The sequence below is a fragment of the Miniopterus schreibersii genome, assembly GCF_964146895.1.
Source record: "Miniopterus schreibersii genome assembly, chromosome: 1".
Taxonomy (NCBI): domain Eukaryota; kingdom Metazoa; phylum Chordata; class Mammalia; order Chiroptera; family Miniopteridae; genus Miniopterus; species Miniopterus schreibersii.
Window position 1 is genome coordinate 106,655,848 of NC_138101.1, and position 18,481 is coordinate 106,674,328.

General features: G+C 51.1%; 1 protein-coding gene across 3 annotated transcripts in view; it reads right to left on the minus strand.

Annotated features, from left to right (window-relative positions):
* Positions 1-18,481, minus strand: part of CSPG4 (chondroitin sulfate proteoglycan 4) — a 38,153-nt gene that overhangs the window by 14,941 nt on the left and 4,731 nt on the right. Inside the window, exon 2 of one of the 3 annotated variants that reach the window (XM_081138947.1) lies at positions 3,882-4,045. In XM_081138947.1, the coding sequence (XP_080995073.1) occupies positions 3,882-4,045 (164 nt within the window). The other 2 variants (XM_081138948.1, XM_081138949.1) reach the window with 2 other exon arrangements.

An 18,481-nucleotide genomic window follows, 5' to 3' on the forward strand; every position in this document is an offset into this window, starting at 1 on the left:
AAGCTACACTGACATTCTCATGGGACCAAACTGGAATTACAACTAAAATAGAGAAAAACCATCCTGAATAATCAACTTCAACTGAAGACAAGCTGGAGAGTACCCTCATAACCAAGGAGGAAAAGTGGAGACCACATAAAGACTGTTAGGAAGTGCAGAGGCACAAGAGGGCTGACTGGGCTCCCACAGGCAGCAGCTGAAGGTCTGGAGGGACATTTCAGCTATGGGGGGAGGGGATCCCACTGAGGAATCTGGGGCCTAAACCCCAGCCTGGGCTTCCCAACCAAAAGCACCAGAACTGAGAAAGGTGCCCACATAACATATGGCTGTGAAAAGCAGCTGGGTTTCTATCTGCGAGATGGCTGTAACTGCAGGCACCATCTTAAAGAGCCAATACACAAAGTTTCGTGTGAGCCACTCACCTTGGGCGTCAGCCGAGGGAGGGCAGAGTGGACTGGAGCTGTGTGAGGAGAATCTAGGGTTATGGGCTCTAGAGATAGAGCTCAGGGGGTACCCTTCTGGACTCCTGTGCTGAGTCATTCCACCATACTGCAGAGGCAGACATTTACCTTCCAAGTATCTTTTGCCTGAGGGGGAAGCAATTGCCCCACCCTGCTGGAAACCCTTCACCCTACCTCATAGAGTTTCTACAGCCTGAAGCTCATTAAGAGAATCAGATTAATCAGCCTGCAGGCAGAGACAGACTTCAGAGTGCTTTGAAATCTTTGCCTGATCTGCTTCTGGACCCAGGCATTGGAAAAGCAGACTTTGGTAGGCATCTTGGTTGTGCCCAAATGCACCAAGCCCCAACAGAGGGGACCTCAAGCCATGGGTTGTTGGTAGCTCCAAACAGGGTACTCAAGGTCAGTCACAAACAGTGTCTGACATTGGCCTGCACCAGAGACCTTCCAAAAAGACTGAGAGTCCTAGCAGGCCTACCTAATACACAGAAGCAACCCAAAATATGCAGCCGAAATGAGGAGACAAAAAGCAAGCCCCAAATGCAAGATCAAGAGAAGTCTTCAGAACAAGAACTAAATGAAATGGAGATAGCAATCTAGCAGATATAGAGTTCGGGATACTGATTGTAAGAATGCTCAACAGCATGAAAAAAGATATGGAAACTATGAAGGAAATTGAGAATGACAAAGCAGAAATAAAGAATACATTGGAAGGAATAAACAGCAGATTAGAGGAAGCTGAGGATTGGATCAGTGAAATAAAAGAGGGTAGAAAAAATCACTCAGTCTGAGAACCAAAAAGAAAAAACAAAAAACAGGAGGACAGTCTAAGGGAGCTGTGGGACAACATGAAATGTAACAATATTCGCATCATTAGAGTATCAGAAAAGGTTGAAAGTAAGCAAGGGTTAGAGAAACTGTTTGAAGAAATAATGGCAGAAAACTTCCTTAACCTGGTCAAGGAAAAAGTCACACAAGTTCAGGAGGCACAGAGAGTCCCAAGCAAGAAGAATCCAAAGAGGCCCACACCAGACACATCATAATTAAAATGCCAAAAATTCAAGACAAAGAATCTTAAAGGCAGCAAGAGAAAAGCAATCTGTCACCTATAAGGGAGCTCCCATAAGGCTGTTAGCTGATTTCTCATCAGAAACTCTACAGGCCAGAAGGGAATGGCATGAAGTATTCAAGGTAATGAAAAGCAAGGATCTGAAAACAAGAACACTCTATCCAGCAAGGCTATCATTCAAAATAGGTGGTGAAATAAAGATCTTCCCAGACAAAAAAAGGCTAAAGGAGTTTATCACCACCAAACCAGCATTCCAGGAAATGTTAAAGGGACTGCTGTAATTAGAAGTAGAAATAGAAGCATTGTAAGAAATGTTAAAGGGACTGATGTAATAATAAGAAGAAAGAGAGAGAGAAACATAGACATAAAGAATTAAAATGGCAATAAATGAGGACCTATCAATAATAACCTTAAGGACTTTAAGGGAGAGAGCAACAGCAATACAGTTATAGTTGTGGACTTTAACTCCCCACTGACTTCACTGAATAGGTCTGCCAGATAAAAAGTCAACACTATCTAACCCTACAACTTAAAGAATTAGAATGCTCCCCTATGAAGGCATCTGGACAAGGGCTTTTGTTTGCTGGGAGTTTTTTTTATTTTATTACTGCTTCGATTTAATCAGTTGTTATTAGCCTATTCGGGTTTTCTGATTCTTCCTGATTCAGTTTTACATGATTTCACTCATATGTGGAATCTAATAAACAAAATAGGCTGAGGAACAAAATAGTTCCAGAGATATAGAAGCATAGAACAGGCTGATGAATCTCAGTGGGAAGGCAGGGGTGGGGGAATGGGTGGGGAGCAATTAATCAGAGAACTTATATGCATATATGCATAACCCATGGTCACAGACAATAGTGTGGTGAAGACCTGGGGGGGTGGATTGGATACAGGAGGGGAGGAGATCAATGGGGAAAAAAGGGGGGATATCTGTAATACTTTCAACAATGAAGATAAATTAAAAAAAAAAAATTCTCCACATCATCTGGCCAGGCATGGCTCAGCAGTTGAGCATCAACCTAGGATCCAGAAGATCTTGGTTTGATTCTCGGTTAGGGCACATGCCTGGGTTGCGGGCTTGATTCCTAGTCGAGGGTGTGCAGGAGGCAGCCGATCAACGATGACTCTCTCATCATTGATGTTTCTATCTCTATCTCCCTCTCCCTTCCGCTTTGAAATCAATAAAGACATATTAAAAAATAATAATAATAAATAAAGATATATTTTAAAAAATAAAAATAAAAATAAAATCCCCCCCTCTTTCCTTGGTTAAGAGGTGCCATAAAAATTACCTTGGAATACAAAAGATTCCATCATGGGCACCTGGGAACTCCCTGCTGAGGGCCCTGAGTGGGGCAGCTAGGCTCAATGTTTAGGGACGGGGAGCCCAATCAGAGGCTCTGTGTTGTGAAGGTTTAGTAAGAAAAGCTCCCTGACCTAAAGGGAGGGGAGATCCTTGGGAGAGAAGGACATGGTCTGTCTCCAGGGCATTGACACCAGAACTGACTCTAGTGCAGTGCTTTCATAACCAGATGGTAAAATGGTCTTGGCAGAGTAGGGCAACTGAAAGAGCAGAGCACTAAGAACCCAGACCTTAGGAGTCCAAGTATGAAGCACCTTTGTAGGGGTGTGGCCTTATTGCATCTCGCAGAGAGGAAGGGTATCAGGACCAAGCTGTAACAGGCTGTGTTCAACAGTGACACTTTATGGCAGTGAGTAGCAGATGGGCTGATGGATGATTAGGTCATAGTCTTCTCAGTGTGGTATGGAATCAGATGGCTTTCATTTAGACTAAGACCTTGGGTTCTCGAACTCTTCATGGTTAGGGAGAAGCCTCAAGGGAGAGAGCCGGAGGAATCCTTGCTAATTTAGCTTGTGGTGATTTGAAGAATGAAATGGAAAAGTGAGGAAGCTGTGGCAGTATTGTTGTTACCATCATCGACAGATATGATTGGTGCTATGCAGAGCCCAGGTGAGCAGTGGGGGTGGGAGGGATGTCCATGCTGAGACTTCAAGGTGAAGCTAGAGTTGGGCAGGTGCAGGGAGTGGGTGAGGCAGGTATAAGGCATGGAGTGAGAGAAGACCTGGCAGCAAGAGATCATAGATAACCAGGGAACTGAAAACCATCAGTGTGATCAGCACCCAAAGGCCAGCTAGAGTTGTGGTAAGAAGTGAGGTTGGAGAGCAGGAGGGCAGAGCCAGTTCATGAGGGACTCACAGCTTCTGGGATGCTGTTGTCCATCTCACAGTGGAGAACTTGAGACGCCAAGGTGAAAATGACTTGACAAGTTCACACAGCTGGTTAGGGGCCATTGAAAGCTAGAGTTCAGCAGGGAGATGTCACTGACCTCCAGGTGTCCAGAATAGAGCTGCAGGAGAAGATGGTCAGCTGGGCCTGCTGCCAGAAGAAGTAGGGCTTCAGTCTGGGATGTGGAGAACTGTAGCCGTAGGTCTATGTTCTTTAGAACTGTGGCCACAAGCACCTCCAGGTGGTTCTCACCGAAGAAGGAGGCTGTGTGAGAGAAGGAGTTTTGGTCAAGTCTCAGACCCTTGCCTGGAGGAGGACAGGTGCTACAGAGCGAATGTGTGGGCTGCGGGGAAGGATTTCATGCTGGCGCACCCTAATGGTTCTTCCATGTGGCTGTCCCATGGGCCTCAGCTGTATCCCAGCACCTGCAGGCACCAGAAGGTATCCAGCCTAGATTTTGCCTTTGAAGAAGGCCCAACCCTGCAATTTCAAGCAACTCAGGCCTCTTCCTCAGAGGTTTCTGGGGTCAGGGGCCTCTGCCAGCAATGGCTCTGCTCCCCTAGGCCCCAGCAGAATCTCCATCCTGGGTCTAGACCCTCCTTGGCCTAAAGGGAAACCATTACTGGCATGATCACCTGCCTGCTGGTTACAAATCCCAGGACTGGAGTTCCAGAAGAGCCACCTTTACACCCAACTGATCCTTGACCAAATCCTTTTCCTAAGTGCCCTTATACTTTGGCCACATTTTCCATGCTATGCCCCACCTCTGTGAGTTGGCTGGGGCCATGGCTAGGGCCTGGTGGTGTTATTGACAGACAGCCCACTCATCTTTGCTTTTCTCGTGGGCCATGCTCCCAACTACCTTTGGGGGTGGCAGAAGCAGCTTGTTTGGCCTGAGTCTACAGAGGAGCAAAGGTTCTAAGGCCAGATGGAGGCCAAATGCAGTGCGGGACCCCAAATGGGCCAAAACTTCCTGCATCACCGCATGTTGCACCTGCTGTAGAGCTATTAATGGTCCCTGGTGAGCAATCAGATCTGGTCCCATTGTTTTCACCATGGCCAGGGAGCCCAGGATGAGAACAGTTGACTTCTCCAAGGAAGGGTCTGAGGCTGAAGACAAGGCCTGGGAGGAGTTGAGAGTCTGCTGGACAGGCCAGTGGACCTCCCAAAGCAGTAGGGGTTTCACAGGGTTAGTGGTCACTGTTCAGGGTCCCTTTTGTCCCATACTGGGACACCTTCTTTTTTAAGTTGCCATCTCCTTCCAGGCAGTTTCCTCAAATTAGCCTCCCTTGACCTCCAACTTGCTGCCGCAATTTCTAGTCTGTTCCTTTGTGGAGATTAGGGCCAAAAATAACTCTGAGTCTGTCCCCCAGATGTCCAAGGCTAGGAGAAGCAGACAGTAAAGGGTGAAAAAGATGATTCATCCCTGTTTGGCTTCCCTTAAACCCCATGTGAGTGAATAAAGGCTGATGGCCTTGATAGGGATGACCTGGCACCAGCTACATACCTGCTGGTCCTTGGCCAACCTGAGCCAGCCAACAGGTGCCTGAAAAAATAGCCACTGGAGGAGTCTGAGGCATGTATGCCCTATGGGCAGCCAGAACCACTCAAGGGATGTCCAAGACAGATAATGCTTTTCCCCTTGGGCTGAACTTAAATCCCCCCTAGTCATCTCCTTTGCTGGCACTCATTGGAAACATCAGAGCCTTTGTTTGGGAAGCTAAAGGAATCAAATAAGAACTGCAAAACCATCTGAGCAACATGGCCCAGCAAGCCTAGTGGACCTCAGTGCTGGTAAGGTACAGGTCAGGGGACTGGCAGGTGGCAGGCACCTATGGAGAGACTTATCTGCAAGGACATTGATTCTTAAGAACAAAATGCAGCATACTACACTGAGGGCACTACAGCAGAGAGAGTGGAGCACAGGGTCCCTGAAGAACAGGGCCACCACCATGGTGGGCTAGAGCTCAGCAACTGGCAAGAGCTGATTGCAAATTTTTAGGGATTTTGTGAGCCAGGTGATGTTGCCCAGTGATAATATTTATACCATGGAAAGAGGCCAATACCACAAATCAGGGCTCCCTGTCTCCCAGAGAGCCCATTGCTAAACATTTATCTGCCTACCACCCACAGAAGGCCCATCTCTCTCCCCTGTGTGGGAAAGAGCCCGCATACCCATCCACATTCTCTTTTGCTAAAGGTGGATATAAACCTGCTGGGGCATGATCAAGGTCAGGGCTTTGGACTAAGCAGGAAGTAGATGGCCAGCTCTAACCAACTTGTCTGCAGTGCTGTCCCAGCAGGGGAGAGCAACAGCCAGTTTGGCCTGATTCTCCAGGCCCAAGTGGGAGGGCAGCAGGATGTAGGGGTACTTTCCAGAGGGCTGGATTCTGAATGGGCTCATTGAGGGGCTGGGCACTGCTATTTCCAGTGGGGCCAGGAGGGAAGGGCTCACACAAGCAGCCTTGTGCTGTGCTGGGTGTGTGCAGGCCAGGCAGACCCTCCACCCTTCCCCAACAGAGGCTTCTGAGGCCTTGCTGGCCAGGGTTTTGGAAACTATGACAGTCCTCCCCACCTCGCCACCCCTACTTTCTGTTCTCGGTCTTCTGCCCCTCTTACTGTCTCTGATGGGCTTTAGTTGCAAGAACTTAGAATCTCTGTCCTGGGAGGTGGGGGTGGGCATTGGAGAGGGGCTTTGAATGGATAGGAGGTACCGGATAAAGAAGTAATGAGCTAGAAGTCAATCCCTAAGGGCTTCCTGGGGGGGATAAAGGTGGTGTAGAGGAGCAGAGAGGGAGGGGAATGGGCAGCAAGGACAAGTGAGAGACTGGCAGGAATATATAGGCTCTGGAAAGTTGAAGACAGAGGAGTAGATAGAGGGAAAGGTAATATGACTAAGCTGGGCTTAGTGGCCTGATGGGGTGTTGGGTGGTGAGGGAGGAGAGGAGGCATTAGAACTGCCTAGAGACCTTCCCTTAAATCTCTTGAGTCAAGAAGACCCATGATTCATCAAAAGACCAGCTCAGGGCTGCAGTAGCTGGAGAAGAGCTCAGTGTAGGCCTCTGGGCCACCATTTTGTAAAATGAGCATTTCTTTCCAATCCTTCCTCCTCCTTCCTGTGGGTATTAGTCCTGGAGGTTCCTCTCCCAATCCAGAGATCTGTTCTCTAATATGGGTGTGCAGAGGGTTCATGTTGTGGGCTGCTAGGATGGTACCAAGCCTTCAGAATGGTGGGAACAGGATGCCCCACAGGGTCTGGGGGATAAGTGAAGGAGCAAGAAGAGTCCTACATGTATGGGTTTCTCTGCCTGGATGAAGGCATGTAGGTGAGTGTACAGGGCTATATAGATGTGCATTTGCATGTGTGTGCAAGGGTGTGGGTGGTTGCTGGGGGTGTGTTTTGGATTTACATAAGGCTATTTGTACGTGTGTGTGTGTGTGTGTGTGTGTGTGTGTGTGGCACAGAGCTGCCAGGACAGAGCAGCAATTTTGCCCAGGCCTGTCTTGCCTCTCAGTGCCCACCTGCCATGACTTGGCTGGGTCTGGCTCCATGAAAGGAACCTTGTGTTCCTGGAGGGTTCCTGCCCCTCCTGCTCGGCACTCATCCATCCAAGAGGTTTACTGAAGGTGGATAAGGCCCATAGCATCCCACCCTTCCTGCCCATGAACAGGGCACTGCTGTCTGGGTCCAGGACTGGGCAGCTCCATCCCTCTTCCTGAGACAAGGGCTGGGATCACAGAAAGAGCTTGTGTCTTTCCCTACCAAGCCCCTTCTCACATGGGGAGGTGAAGCCTAGACCAAGGGCCCCTGACAAGCCACCCTCTGGCAGGGCACAGGTTATGTGGGCATCTTCTGGCTCCCTGGGCAGACTCCTAGGATGTTTGTGAATGGGAACTTGGTCCCCACCCCTGGGGGACCCCAAACATGAGGCTTACTTCCATCATGATGCCCAAGTATCTGCCTGTCAACAGGCTCTTGGGACAAGGGGCAATGTATGCGTAATCAGGCTGTAGACCCATTCCCAGGCTAGGAGCAGGTCTAAAGCATGGGTGCCTTTCCAGGCTAGGGGCTGCTGCAGATCCTGCTCCTTCTGAGTCTTTAGAAACCCTGGAGCTAGCCAGACTGTCTGTCCCTAGCTCTGTTTCATCTCTCCTTGTCTCTGTCTTGGCTCTTCAGCCACCCTGCTGCCTGTCTCTGCCTCTGCTTTTCCTCGCCTCTCCCTGTTTTTGTCTTTGCCTTCCGTCTTCCCTCTGTCCCATCCTGGCTGTAACTGGGAGCATCACTCTTGCTCCAGAACAGTCGCAGTCTAGAGAGCCTGGCATGGGGCCTCTTGCCTCCTTAGCCCTGGGTCCCCACTTCCTGGGCAATGAGTTCCACAATATCAAAGTTCTCTGCAGCTTTGCCTGTAATAGGGGGACTTGGCTTCTACTTCTTAGAAAACCCGAGGCCCCAGAGGAGAAGCAATTTGACAGAGAGAAGCAGAAAGCCTGTAGTCCCGGCCCTGCCACCTGTCCAGGCACCCCCACCCTCACCCCACCCCTCCCTGGTCATTGATCCTTATGTTCATGCTCCTGCCACATTCCTGGTCTCCTGGGGGCAGCCAGGCGGCCCCACAGCCAGCATGCGTCATGGGCAGCAGCAGCATTCCTGGGTGTCTGCTGCTGCCTGACTTTATAAGGGAGAAAGTTTGGGAGCTGAGATCGCTGGGCAGGATGGCCGGTGGGGAGTGCCTGAGCCCACGGTCAAGTGTGAATGGTGGGAGACCTGGACATGTTGTCGAGGAGGGACTTATTGGTACTGAGACATAGCAGGAGCTGAGAGATGGATGGTGAGAGAAGGGAGAGCCTCATTCTTTGATTCATTCATTCACAAATACAATACTGGAGTGATGAGGATATAGAAGGAGAGCCAACCTGGGAAAGACAGAAAGCCTGAAAAAGATATTAAAACTGAGGATGGAAAATAAAGACTCTTCCTCCACAAAGACTGAACTCGGGGATCAGACTGAGGCCGAAGGGAGATGGAGGAGGAAATACCCAAGAGAGATGAAGGCAGGATATCGGCAGTGAGCCTACTGCTGTGGACAAGAGCGAGGAGGGTGAGGAGGGGACAGTTGGGGAGGGAGGGGTTCCTGCTCTAGTTGCAGCTGGACTCTTCCACCGTAGCCCCTTGTCACTAGGGGTGACAAATCCTGGTTCCAGATCAGGGTAGGCAGGGGTGAGGCTGAGACAGTCCCCCTGGGGAGTCTGAGGAACTGTGGGTGGGGTGTTCTGGGAAGGCCAAGGCAAAGTTCTCTGCAGCGTGAAGGGTCCTTTGTTTTCCCTCATGGATGAGTGTGTGAATGGCCCTGTGTGAGAGCAAGGATGGGCCAGGTGCCCTTTCTCTGCAGCTGGACCCTCCCTGAGGTCACCAGGCCCTCTGGACCTCAGGCCAGATCCCCAGCACTCTGCTGCCCAAGCCAGGGAACCTCTAAGGAGACTGGGGTAGGGTGGAAAATCCTCCTGATTTAGAACCTGGTGGGGCTGATGCTCCCTATGCTGCCCCCTCCTATTGCAGAACTGGGAGAGCAAATGTACTGGTATGAGGACTCAGTCCCACAGAGCAGCACCGATCCTAACCCTTGCACAGCGGGTAGCGGTGGGAATGAGTGTGGGACAAAGGAGGATTCGGTGTGGTAGGCCCAGCCCAGCTCTGAATACTAGACCATGAGTTTCCTGGCCAGCCATATCTGTCTACCTGGGCTCCTGGGCAAAGGAGAAGCTGTCACTGTGTCTATTCAGATGTCAGCTCCTCCCTCAGCATGTCCCAGAGTCCCTCCCATCCCCACAAGCTTCAAACCTCCACCCTCCCAAACTTTCACTTCCCCCATGCCTGTTACCTCCAAAGGTAACAAGGGGCAAAGTTACAGGGACAGATTTCAGGCAGACCAAAGGTATGACATAACCTGCCTGTGGTGGTGACATTGGGGTTGCAAGATCCAAGTTTGAGATGGCTCACTACGTGCCAGGGCTGGCTGCCTGAAAGATGCTCACACACCTGCAGACCCTCAGTGCTCACTATCTGTGTCCTTGATTCCAAATTGAGTCTATAAGCCAGGGCCATCCCAGCTCCCTCAAAGCATGCCCATAGGAATAACAGTAGATTAGCTCAAAGTCACAGGGAACTTAAAACAGCAGCCATTCCTGTTCTTCTCAGGAGACAACAGCTTGTCCTAGTAGAGTGTAGGAACACCAGGCTCCTGTGCTTGTGGGCAAACCCCCGTCTTTACATCTCAACACTGCCGAGACCTCAGCTGTGGTCACCATCCCTCCTCACTTTGAGAACCCTTCACCATAAGACTCACTCTCAGGGTATTTGACCTTGTGTTTGGCTGCCAGGCCAAGGAGGGCAAGGCAGGACAACGGGCTTCCTCAGCTATTGGCTGGGCCCTCACCCTGGTCACTGGCCTCAGCTAATGGTCTTCTAACCAAGCACCTGGAGGCCATCCATACCAAGGGGCATACACTGAGGAACATGCCCAATTTAGGGACCCCCTCTGGAAGGTGAGTGCCCCTGGAGAGGAAGCAGGGGACCAGTGGGGTAAGATGCTGAGCTTGGTCCACAGACACTGATGGGGCAGGGCTGGTGCCCTGGGCTCCTAGCCATGTGTCTCTACCCTGGGGCCACATGGGACACAGAGGAAGTGGGAGAGAAAATGAGAGGCTTTGCTGGAAGAAGCAACCCAGAGTCCACCCAGGCTGGAAGGCTGGGGCAGGAGGAAGCAGGGCCCTCATTGCTGTCTTTGTGGAAGCCTGCTGTTCTCCAACCCGGAGGCATGGAGGGGTGGAGCTTCTGTGACTTGGAGCAATTCTGAGAGGCTTTTCCTTGCCTTGTGATTCTCCTCCTTATACAGTGAGGATTTCTAGGCCCTCTTCCACATTCCCTTTCCCTTGGCTTTCCTGGCCCTGGAGGGAATATGGATCTCTCATCTCAGTTGACCAGGCTGAGGTAGGGGTTCTGGAGAGAAGAAAGAGTGAGAGAGCTTGCCTGGCATCAGGCCTGCCCAGCCCCTCACTCCCAACAGGTGAGAGAGCTCCCATTTTACGGGTGAGGAAAATGAGGCAAGGAGAGCAGTTACCTGTGCTGGGGCCTAAAGAGCAGCTGTGGAGTGGGATTAATCATCCCGTTGGTGTGGTTCCTGAGCCTGGTGCTGTGGGTATCAGGGTGGGGTATGCACACAGAAGGGGAGTGTGGGTCGCTATGTGTGACTTGGAAGTGGAGCATCTGCCTGGGTGTGAGAACTGGCCCCCTGCCTGGGGGAGACACACTTTTTCCCTTTCTGTCCTCAAGATTCCCTCTTTCAAGGTTGGGGGTGGTTGTGAGGGGAGAGAGTGAGGAAGGGGGGAGAGCATTTGTTTTCCATGCATTTGGCAGCTGGCCTCTCCCAGCATTGCTGGATAAGTTCTGGCTTTGAGGCTAATGGATCAAGGAGGGGCCTTATTTGGGCTGGCTGAGGATGGCACATTTCAGAAAATAGTGATAAATGAGACAGCCCTAAAGAAGGTCCCTCCCTGATCCACCAACCCATTGAGGTTTTAGAGGTCAGGGAAAAGGCTGGAGAGGTGGGAGGTTGGGTTCCACCCAGGGTGAGAAGCCTGCAGCCAGGAATCTGAGGGGCCATCCCCTCTATGGCAGAATCCCTTCTGCTCTGGGATGAGAAACTGCTGAGGGCAGGCTGCTGGAGTGGTGCCTCAGCGCTTCCCTGAGCCTGGCAGGCTGGGCTTGGAGACAGTGAGTATGTGAGCTGGGATGGGGGGACAGTGGAAGCCATGACTCTTGGTCTGGACAGAGGTCTGGACCAATTTGGCCTGGCTTGTGCTTAATAGGCTGTGTGCTTTGGAGAAGATACCACTATCTCTGCCTTAATTTTCCCATCTGAAATATAGGGAAGGGAGGTAGGATGACCCCACAGACAGAGGTCCCATGTCCTGGGGGAAGCAGAGGCTTGGGTCAAGGACACCCCCCACCAACACACACACACACACACACACACACACACTACACTCAGAGCCACATGCTGCCATACTCTCTCTGGCCTCAGTTTTCCCGTCTGTGAAAAGGGACCTGGGTGGGGAGACTGACACATACACCTGGGCCCTGGCCAGCTCAGCCCAGCCCAGCCCAGCAGGAACTGCTGGTAGAGAGGTGTGGTCACTACAGTGGGTACAGCAGAATACACCTCTGGCCTAAAGGACCACAGGCCTGGCCAGACGGGAAGTTCTTTAGGACCGGGCCAGGAGCCTGTGTCTAGTGCCCAGGGCACCTATCATCCAGGAGGACCATACACATGTGCTGACAGAGGAAGCATCAGCATCTAAGGGAATACAGAGATTAAATGGAGGTGGCATTTGGCCCATGTGAGGGATTTCCTATTGGCAGAGCTGACAGAAGACAGAACAGCAAGCTCCTTGGTGGCATGCTGACAGGAGAGTAGACCAGGTAACCTCAGTGTCCTTGCTAGTGGCCTCTGTGCTAACCAGGTGCCCCAGAGACCCTCAGACTGAGTTTCTCCCCAACAGGTCTGAATTCTCTTGGCATAGGTCCCTGCCTAGCATGCCCACTAACTCTGTAGACCCTTCTAGCCTGTCAGTAACTCCAAGCTGTACCCACCCTGCCACACTCCCTAGTCCATTTCTCTTTCCTGGCCTCTGGCACCACCTCTTTGCTGTGGTACCCATGTCTCTGTCTCTGGCACCAGCCAATGCCCCCTAGACAACTATACCAGGAACCCCCTAGGGCCCCCCAAACCCAAGCCCACCAGTCTTGAGCCAGAGTCACTGTTATCTCTACCCTAACATGCTCCCTATCCAGTGAAGGCCCCACCACCCACCCACTGCTGGGCATAAATCTAAAAGTTGCTTCTGACATTCTCTCTCCTACCTCCTCATGGACATCCATCCTACCCTTAAATTCTTCAAATTCATCTTCCCCTCTTGCTCCTCTGTACTATCCCACAAGGCAGATGGCCACCATCCCTTGCCTGGCTTAATGAATTTCCTGCCTCTTTCTGCTAATAGCAGCCATAGTTAACCTAAAATGAAAGTCACTCCATCACGGTTCTTTGCCTGGAAGCCTTTGATGGCTACCTATTGCCCCATGATCAAACCCCAACTCCCTAGTGCAGCACTGATGTGGGTACTGGGTGACCTTGCCCCTGCTCCACAGGCTCTCCTGTGCACCTTCCTTGAACACCATACGTGCCACCCTCACCAGACCTTGGGCTGTTTTCCATCCATACCTGTCAGGTCCCTACTCCCAGCCTCTGCTCAGGGCCTTCTACCTGGTGAGTTCATCTTTCTTTGTATTGGGGGTGCAGATACTCAACTGTGGCTTGGGGAGTTGTGTCACTGCCACCTCTTTCCATTAACACTGTGAGTTTTGGGACAAGACTGGCTACTTGGTGAAGGGAGATGGGAAGAACGGAGGGAGGGCCCAGCAGGGCCAGAAGGGCAGTGACATTCCCTAGTGGACTGCTGGCAAGGGCTGCACCTGGGGGACTGACTAGCTCTCCCCAGCCTTGTCTCATCTCCAGGCTTCTTTCAAGTTCCCCTCTGCCTGACAGGGCCCCAGTGCCCAGACGCAGGGGACTGGACACAATGTCCCCACCTTGCCCCAGCCAGGGAGTGCTTTTCTGGGCCTGTGGTAACAGTCTGCTGTTTTGTTTTTTTTTAAAAGAAAATAGAATCAGAGCCCCTATTTATAGCTGAAGGCTATAGCACAGACAGGAGATGGATGGGATTTGAGGCTCTGCAGGCTCCAATCGGGCTGGGAGGTGGGGCCTCCCAGGCCCCCTCCCCCCTTTCTCAGCTGCCAAGGAAGTGCCTGTGGGATCTTGACACTCCCTGGGACAGGATGTAGCTGTGCTTTGGGACATAGGAAGGAGGGGACTTGGGTGAGCGAAATGGAAACTTTCTGGACTGGTCCCTGGGGCCCAGAGTCCCTATGGAAATGGGTAGAGGTAGGTGTGTCATGTCTACTGGGCAGGCAGAGAAGGATCTGTGGAGGTGCCAGCTGCAGAGGGAGCACTAAGGACTTCACCAGGACTGGGTAAAGGAAGAACAGAGGAGGGCCAGAGAGATGGGGTTGACAGAAAGAGAGAGACAGGGAGGGGAGAGAGTTCTGCGGCCCGGTTGTTCCTGTATGTTGAAGGGACATAGAGCAAGGAAAGGTTTGAAGTGGGGGTTTCTGTCTGACAGAAAGTCTTCCTGGTGCTCTGGGCAGAGTGGTCAAAGTCTGAGTTGGATTCAGTGAAGAAAGGCAGGAATTAGGCATCTCTGTGGCCGTTACCTCAGAAAGCCAGGCCATGCTCACTCCTACCCCACAGGGTCCAGGGCCTGGAAACCTTCTGTTCCTGGCAATCTCAGGGTGGGAAGCCCAGACCAATTTGGAAGCAAAGAAATGCTGTGGCAACAGAGCTAATGCATATGGGATTTGTCACCAAGATCCCTGAAGGACTATTCTGGGCAAATTGGGCAGAGTAATGTCAGGACCACTGGGGACGGGTTTGGGCTCTGGATTGCTAGTGGGTGAGTTCCCCAGGCTTGTAGGTGTTACAAGCTGAGGCGCTAGCCTGAGCTCACACCTGCCAGCCTCTATTCTGACCCCTCCCTCAGTTGGATCACTGGGGGCTTCAGCCTGGGGTGTGTGTCATGGAGCCATAACCACACTGGTGACTCAGACAGTTAAAAAAAGAAATAGCTCCAAGCGGTGACTCAGCTGGCTCCAAGGGGCTGGGTGGGTCTAGCTGGTACAAGATGGGGTGGTCTGGGTTTATTTTTGGCAGGGTGGGGCTGCGTCAAGGGGTATAAGATGGGAACTTGGGATGGAGAGAAACTGCTACTCTCATTCTGGGAGAGTCCCAGGGCTCTGTGCCACAGAGGAAATCAGTTTCCCAATGCCAGGAGCTCTGGCAGGCTGGGCTGCCTCTCAGCCCTATCCCAGGCCCAGCCTACCTTGCTATGTGGCCCAGAACAAGCATCTGTCTCTCTCTGGACAGAAGCAGAATCCCCTGTCCTATTCCTAAGAGGCTTGAGCTCAGAATTTCAGAGTTAACCTTGGAGAATGAAGATCCTACATCTCCACACTGTATATGCTCCCCACCTCTTCATCACTTAGTAGCTGGCTTGATGATCAGATCGAATCAACTGTTGTGTTCAAGTAACCCTTATTTTACTTAATGGCCCCAAAGTGCAAGACTAGTGATGCTGGCAATTAGGCTATGCCAAAGAGGTGTGAAGTGCTTCCTTTAAGTGAAAATGTGTGTATGTATAAGCATACCTCGGAGATATTGAGGAATCCATACCATCACAATGAAGCAAACATTGCAATAAAGTGAGGCACATTAATTTTTTGGTTTCCCATTGCATATAACGGTTATGATTTTACTATACTGTGGTGTATTAACTGTACAATAACATTATGTCTAAAAAAACCAATATATATACTTTAATTAAAAATACTTTATTGCTGCCCTGACCGGTGTGGCTCAGTTGGTTGGAGTGTTGTCTGATGCACCAGAAGGTCGTGGGTTCAATCCCTGGTCAGGGCACATACCTAGGTTTTGGGTTCAATTCCTGGTCTGGGAGGTAACCAATTGATGTATTTCTCTCACTTCGATGTTTCTCTCTTTCTCTCTCTCTCTCCCTCCCTCATATCAATTAAAAAATACTTTATTGCTAAAAATGCTATCCACGATATGAAAAATGGCACCAATAGATTTGTTTGACACAGGGTTGCCACAAAACTTAACTTTGTAAAAAAATGCAATATCTGTGAAGCACAATAAAACTAGGTGTGCCTGTTTAGGAAAGAACATAGTATATATAGGGCTTGGTACTATCTGTGGTTTCAGGCATCCACTGGGGGTCTTGGAATGTATCCCCCACGGATAAGGGGGAATAACTGTACCTGTCCGTGGGGGGACTCAGCTGGGTTTCAGATGGGTGGCTGGAAGCATGTGGGCACCAGAGGCCCAGAAATAGAGCCTCAGCCAGCAGCTGGTGCCTGGATTTTATTAGCACACATCCGGGGAGATAGCTGGACTCTGCCCACAGGTCTGTTGAGAAGAGTTACCCCTATGAGGGTGAAGGCAGAAGATGCCCACACACTGCGATTTCAAGTTGGGGGTCCAGGCTGTGGCTAAATTCTTATCCAGAGTGTCCCTCCAGTGGCACTCCCCAGGCTGCTCATTTCCTGAAATTCACTTCCTCTCCCCTCTACCAACTCTGATCTCACACAAACTGGGACTCATCACCAACATCCCAATGGCTCCAAGCAGCCCGGGCCAGAGAGGGTCCCCACTCCCTCGGTCCGCATTTTGCTCCTCACTATGGAGCCACTGCTGCTTAATGAGTGGTAATGGCCCTTGGGGACTCTGGCAGCTGAGCCATCTCATGGCCTTGGACTTCTGCCCTTATCTCTGGAGGAGCTCCCCAAGGGATGGGCAGAGGGGGAGAAGACAGGTGGTTAGGCTCCCTGTCATGTAGGAGGTCCTCGTACCTGTCCTCTCTTTGTCCCCACTCACCTGCTTCCAGGACAGGTCTGAGTGTCATTTGGTCATTTGTTCAGTACGCGTTGATTGTATTGTACTCCGGCTCAATGATCTCCATCCAAGGGACTATTAGGATTTGGTGCTGGGCCGGGAGGGGCTATCCTGCTTCTTCTCAGCCCAGGGGTTCAGTCAGATGCAGACCCCCTCCTTTTCCCCTCCCGTTTTCTGAAGGGTCCTGGGCAGGCTGTCAGTGGCTGGCTGACAGCTCCCTTAGGAGCCTACCTACTCTTTTCTACATCACTTTGTCCCACACAGACCCCCTCACAGGGCCACCACATCCAGTCCTCCACCTTGAGAACCTTCTGAAACATTCCTAAGCAGGAGACCCCATTTTGCTGGGGCTGTCCCCATTCCAGAAGGAGATGGTAATAGAGTAACAGCAACCGCAGGAGCAGGTACCTACTCCAAGCAAAGGGCTTTCATCCTTGACAAACAGAGGAGGTAGGAATTATTTATCCATTTTAGAGAGGAGAAAACTGAGGCTTACAAAGGCCAAGTCACTTGCCTGAGGTCATGCATCCAGTGGTAGGGCTGGAATTAAATCCTAGACTCTCTTAACACTGTTCTTTACCGTCATGTTCCTGCCTCTGTCCTCCCCCAGCCCTGTATAGGTTCCCAGAGCTGAGGACTCACAGTTGGGAGAGGTGGAGACTGAGTCAGAACTGAGGGTGGAAGGGAGCTCAAAACACCCAAAAAAGGGTGATTTGTTCCTTCCCTGACCACAGTAGGAAGTGCTTGTATGTGTGTGTGGGTGTGCATTTGGGCCTGAGGCCTGCCTGGCTGGCCTAAAGCTGTAGGAGCTTGAGGCTTGTCCCAGCCACTGTATATGAGGGAAGGGGACAGGGAAGGGTTGGTGTCATGGGAATCAGCATCATGGGCCCGCTGATATTTATAGTTGCCCCCTCCTGAAATGTGGGTGGGGGAGGAGTTGCCCTTAGGTGGGAACGGAAGTTGGTCTCCTCTCCCAGTCCCCTTTATGTCCCCAGAGAGCAGTCTGGCTCAGGCCAGAGGCCCTGCTCTGGTGGTAGAGCTGGGGGCTGTGTCCTGAGTTGGGGGTTTCCACCAGGACTTCTGTCACAGGGGCTGAGCACTCTCTTTGCTAGGCTCTGAGCCAGGCTGCTGAGCAACACTGTGTGTGTGTGTGTGTGTGTGTGTGTGTGTGCGCGCACGCGCACGTGAGCGCGCATCTGGTCTCGCACACATGCTCCTACTGTGTTACACTGATGAAGGTCATGGACCAGGAGGCAGAGGCCAGATGAAGTTAGGGGAAGAAAAGCCTGTAACCTCATAGAGATGCAGGGCGGGGACCCAGAAGGAGGGCAGACCAGGCTGTGGGCCTCAGCAATCAATGGTTAGAAAGGCTCCTATAGGTGGTGGTGCTGGAACTGGACCTTGAAGGATGGGGAGAAAAAGGGAAGACCAATTGTAGGGAACAGGCTGGGCAAAGGTGGGAGGGTGTCAGGGTTTATGTATTATTATCTGATGTCCTAGTTCATCAGGCAGGCTGTGGGACACAGGATCACCTTTAATGTGGAGGCTGATATATTGAGGCAGGGGAAAAGGCCCAGTCCAGTCATGGTGCCTTTACAGGCAGGTGGCATCACAAGGCTCTTGCCTACTTGGATGCTTAGGAATGTCCCTTTTGGCTCTAGGAGGGGTAGGAGTGGAATGCTGGGGCAGGGGAGGCCAGGCCTCTAGGCCTGGCTGGGAGGAAGCTGGGACTGTGTTCTGTTCCTGCCTTCAGGCCCTCAGACTGTGTCTGCCTGGGGAAGAATAGCTTCCAGGGGTCCTTAAAAACAATCATGATTTGGATTCTCTGAAAACCAGGAAGTTATTCCTTGTATCTGACCTGAATCTCCTCTGCTCTCAGTATGTTTTAACTCAAAACAATTCATTGGTTTTCAAGTTTTAACTATTATTATTATTTTTTAGTCACAGAATACTTTATCAAAAATAAAGCCCCAATTTATAAATGTATGTTCAGCTGCTAAGCATGAATTAGGGTAGGCCATGCATCTCATATTTCCAGATATAAAGCCCTGAATGTAAAGCCCTGGGACACCTTGGGCACAGTCTGGAAATCCCTGGTTGGCTCAGTGATCTCCATGCC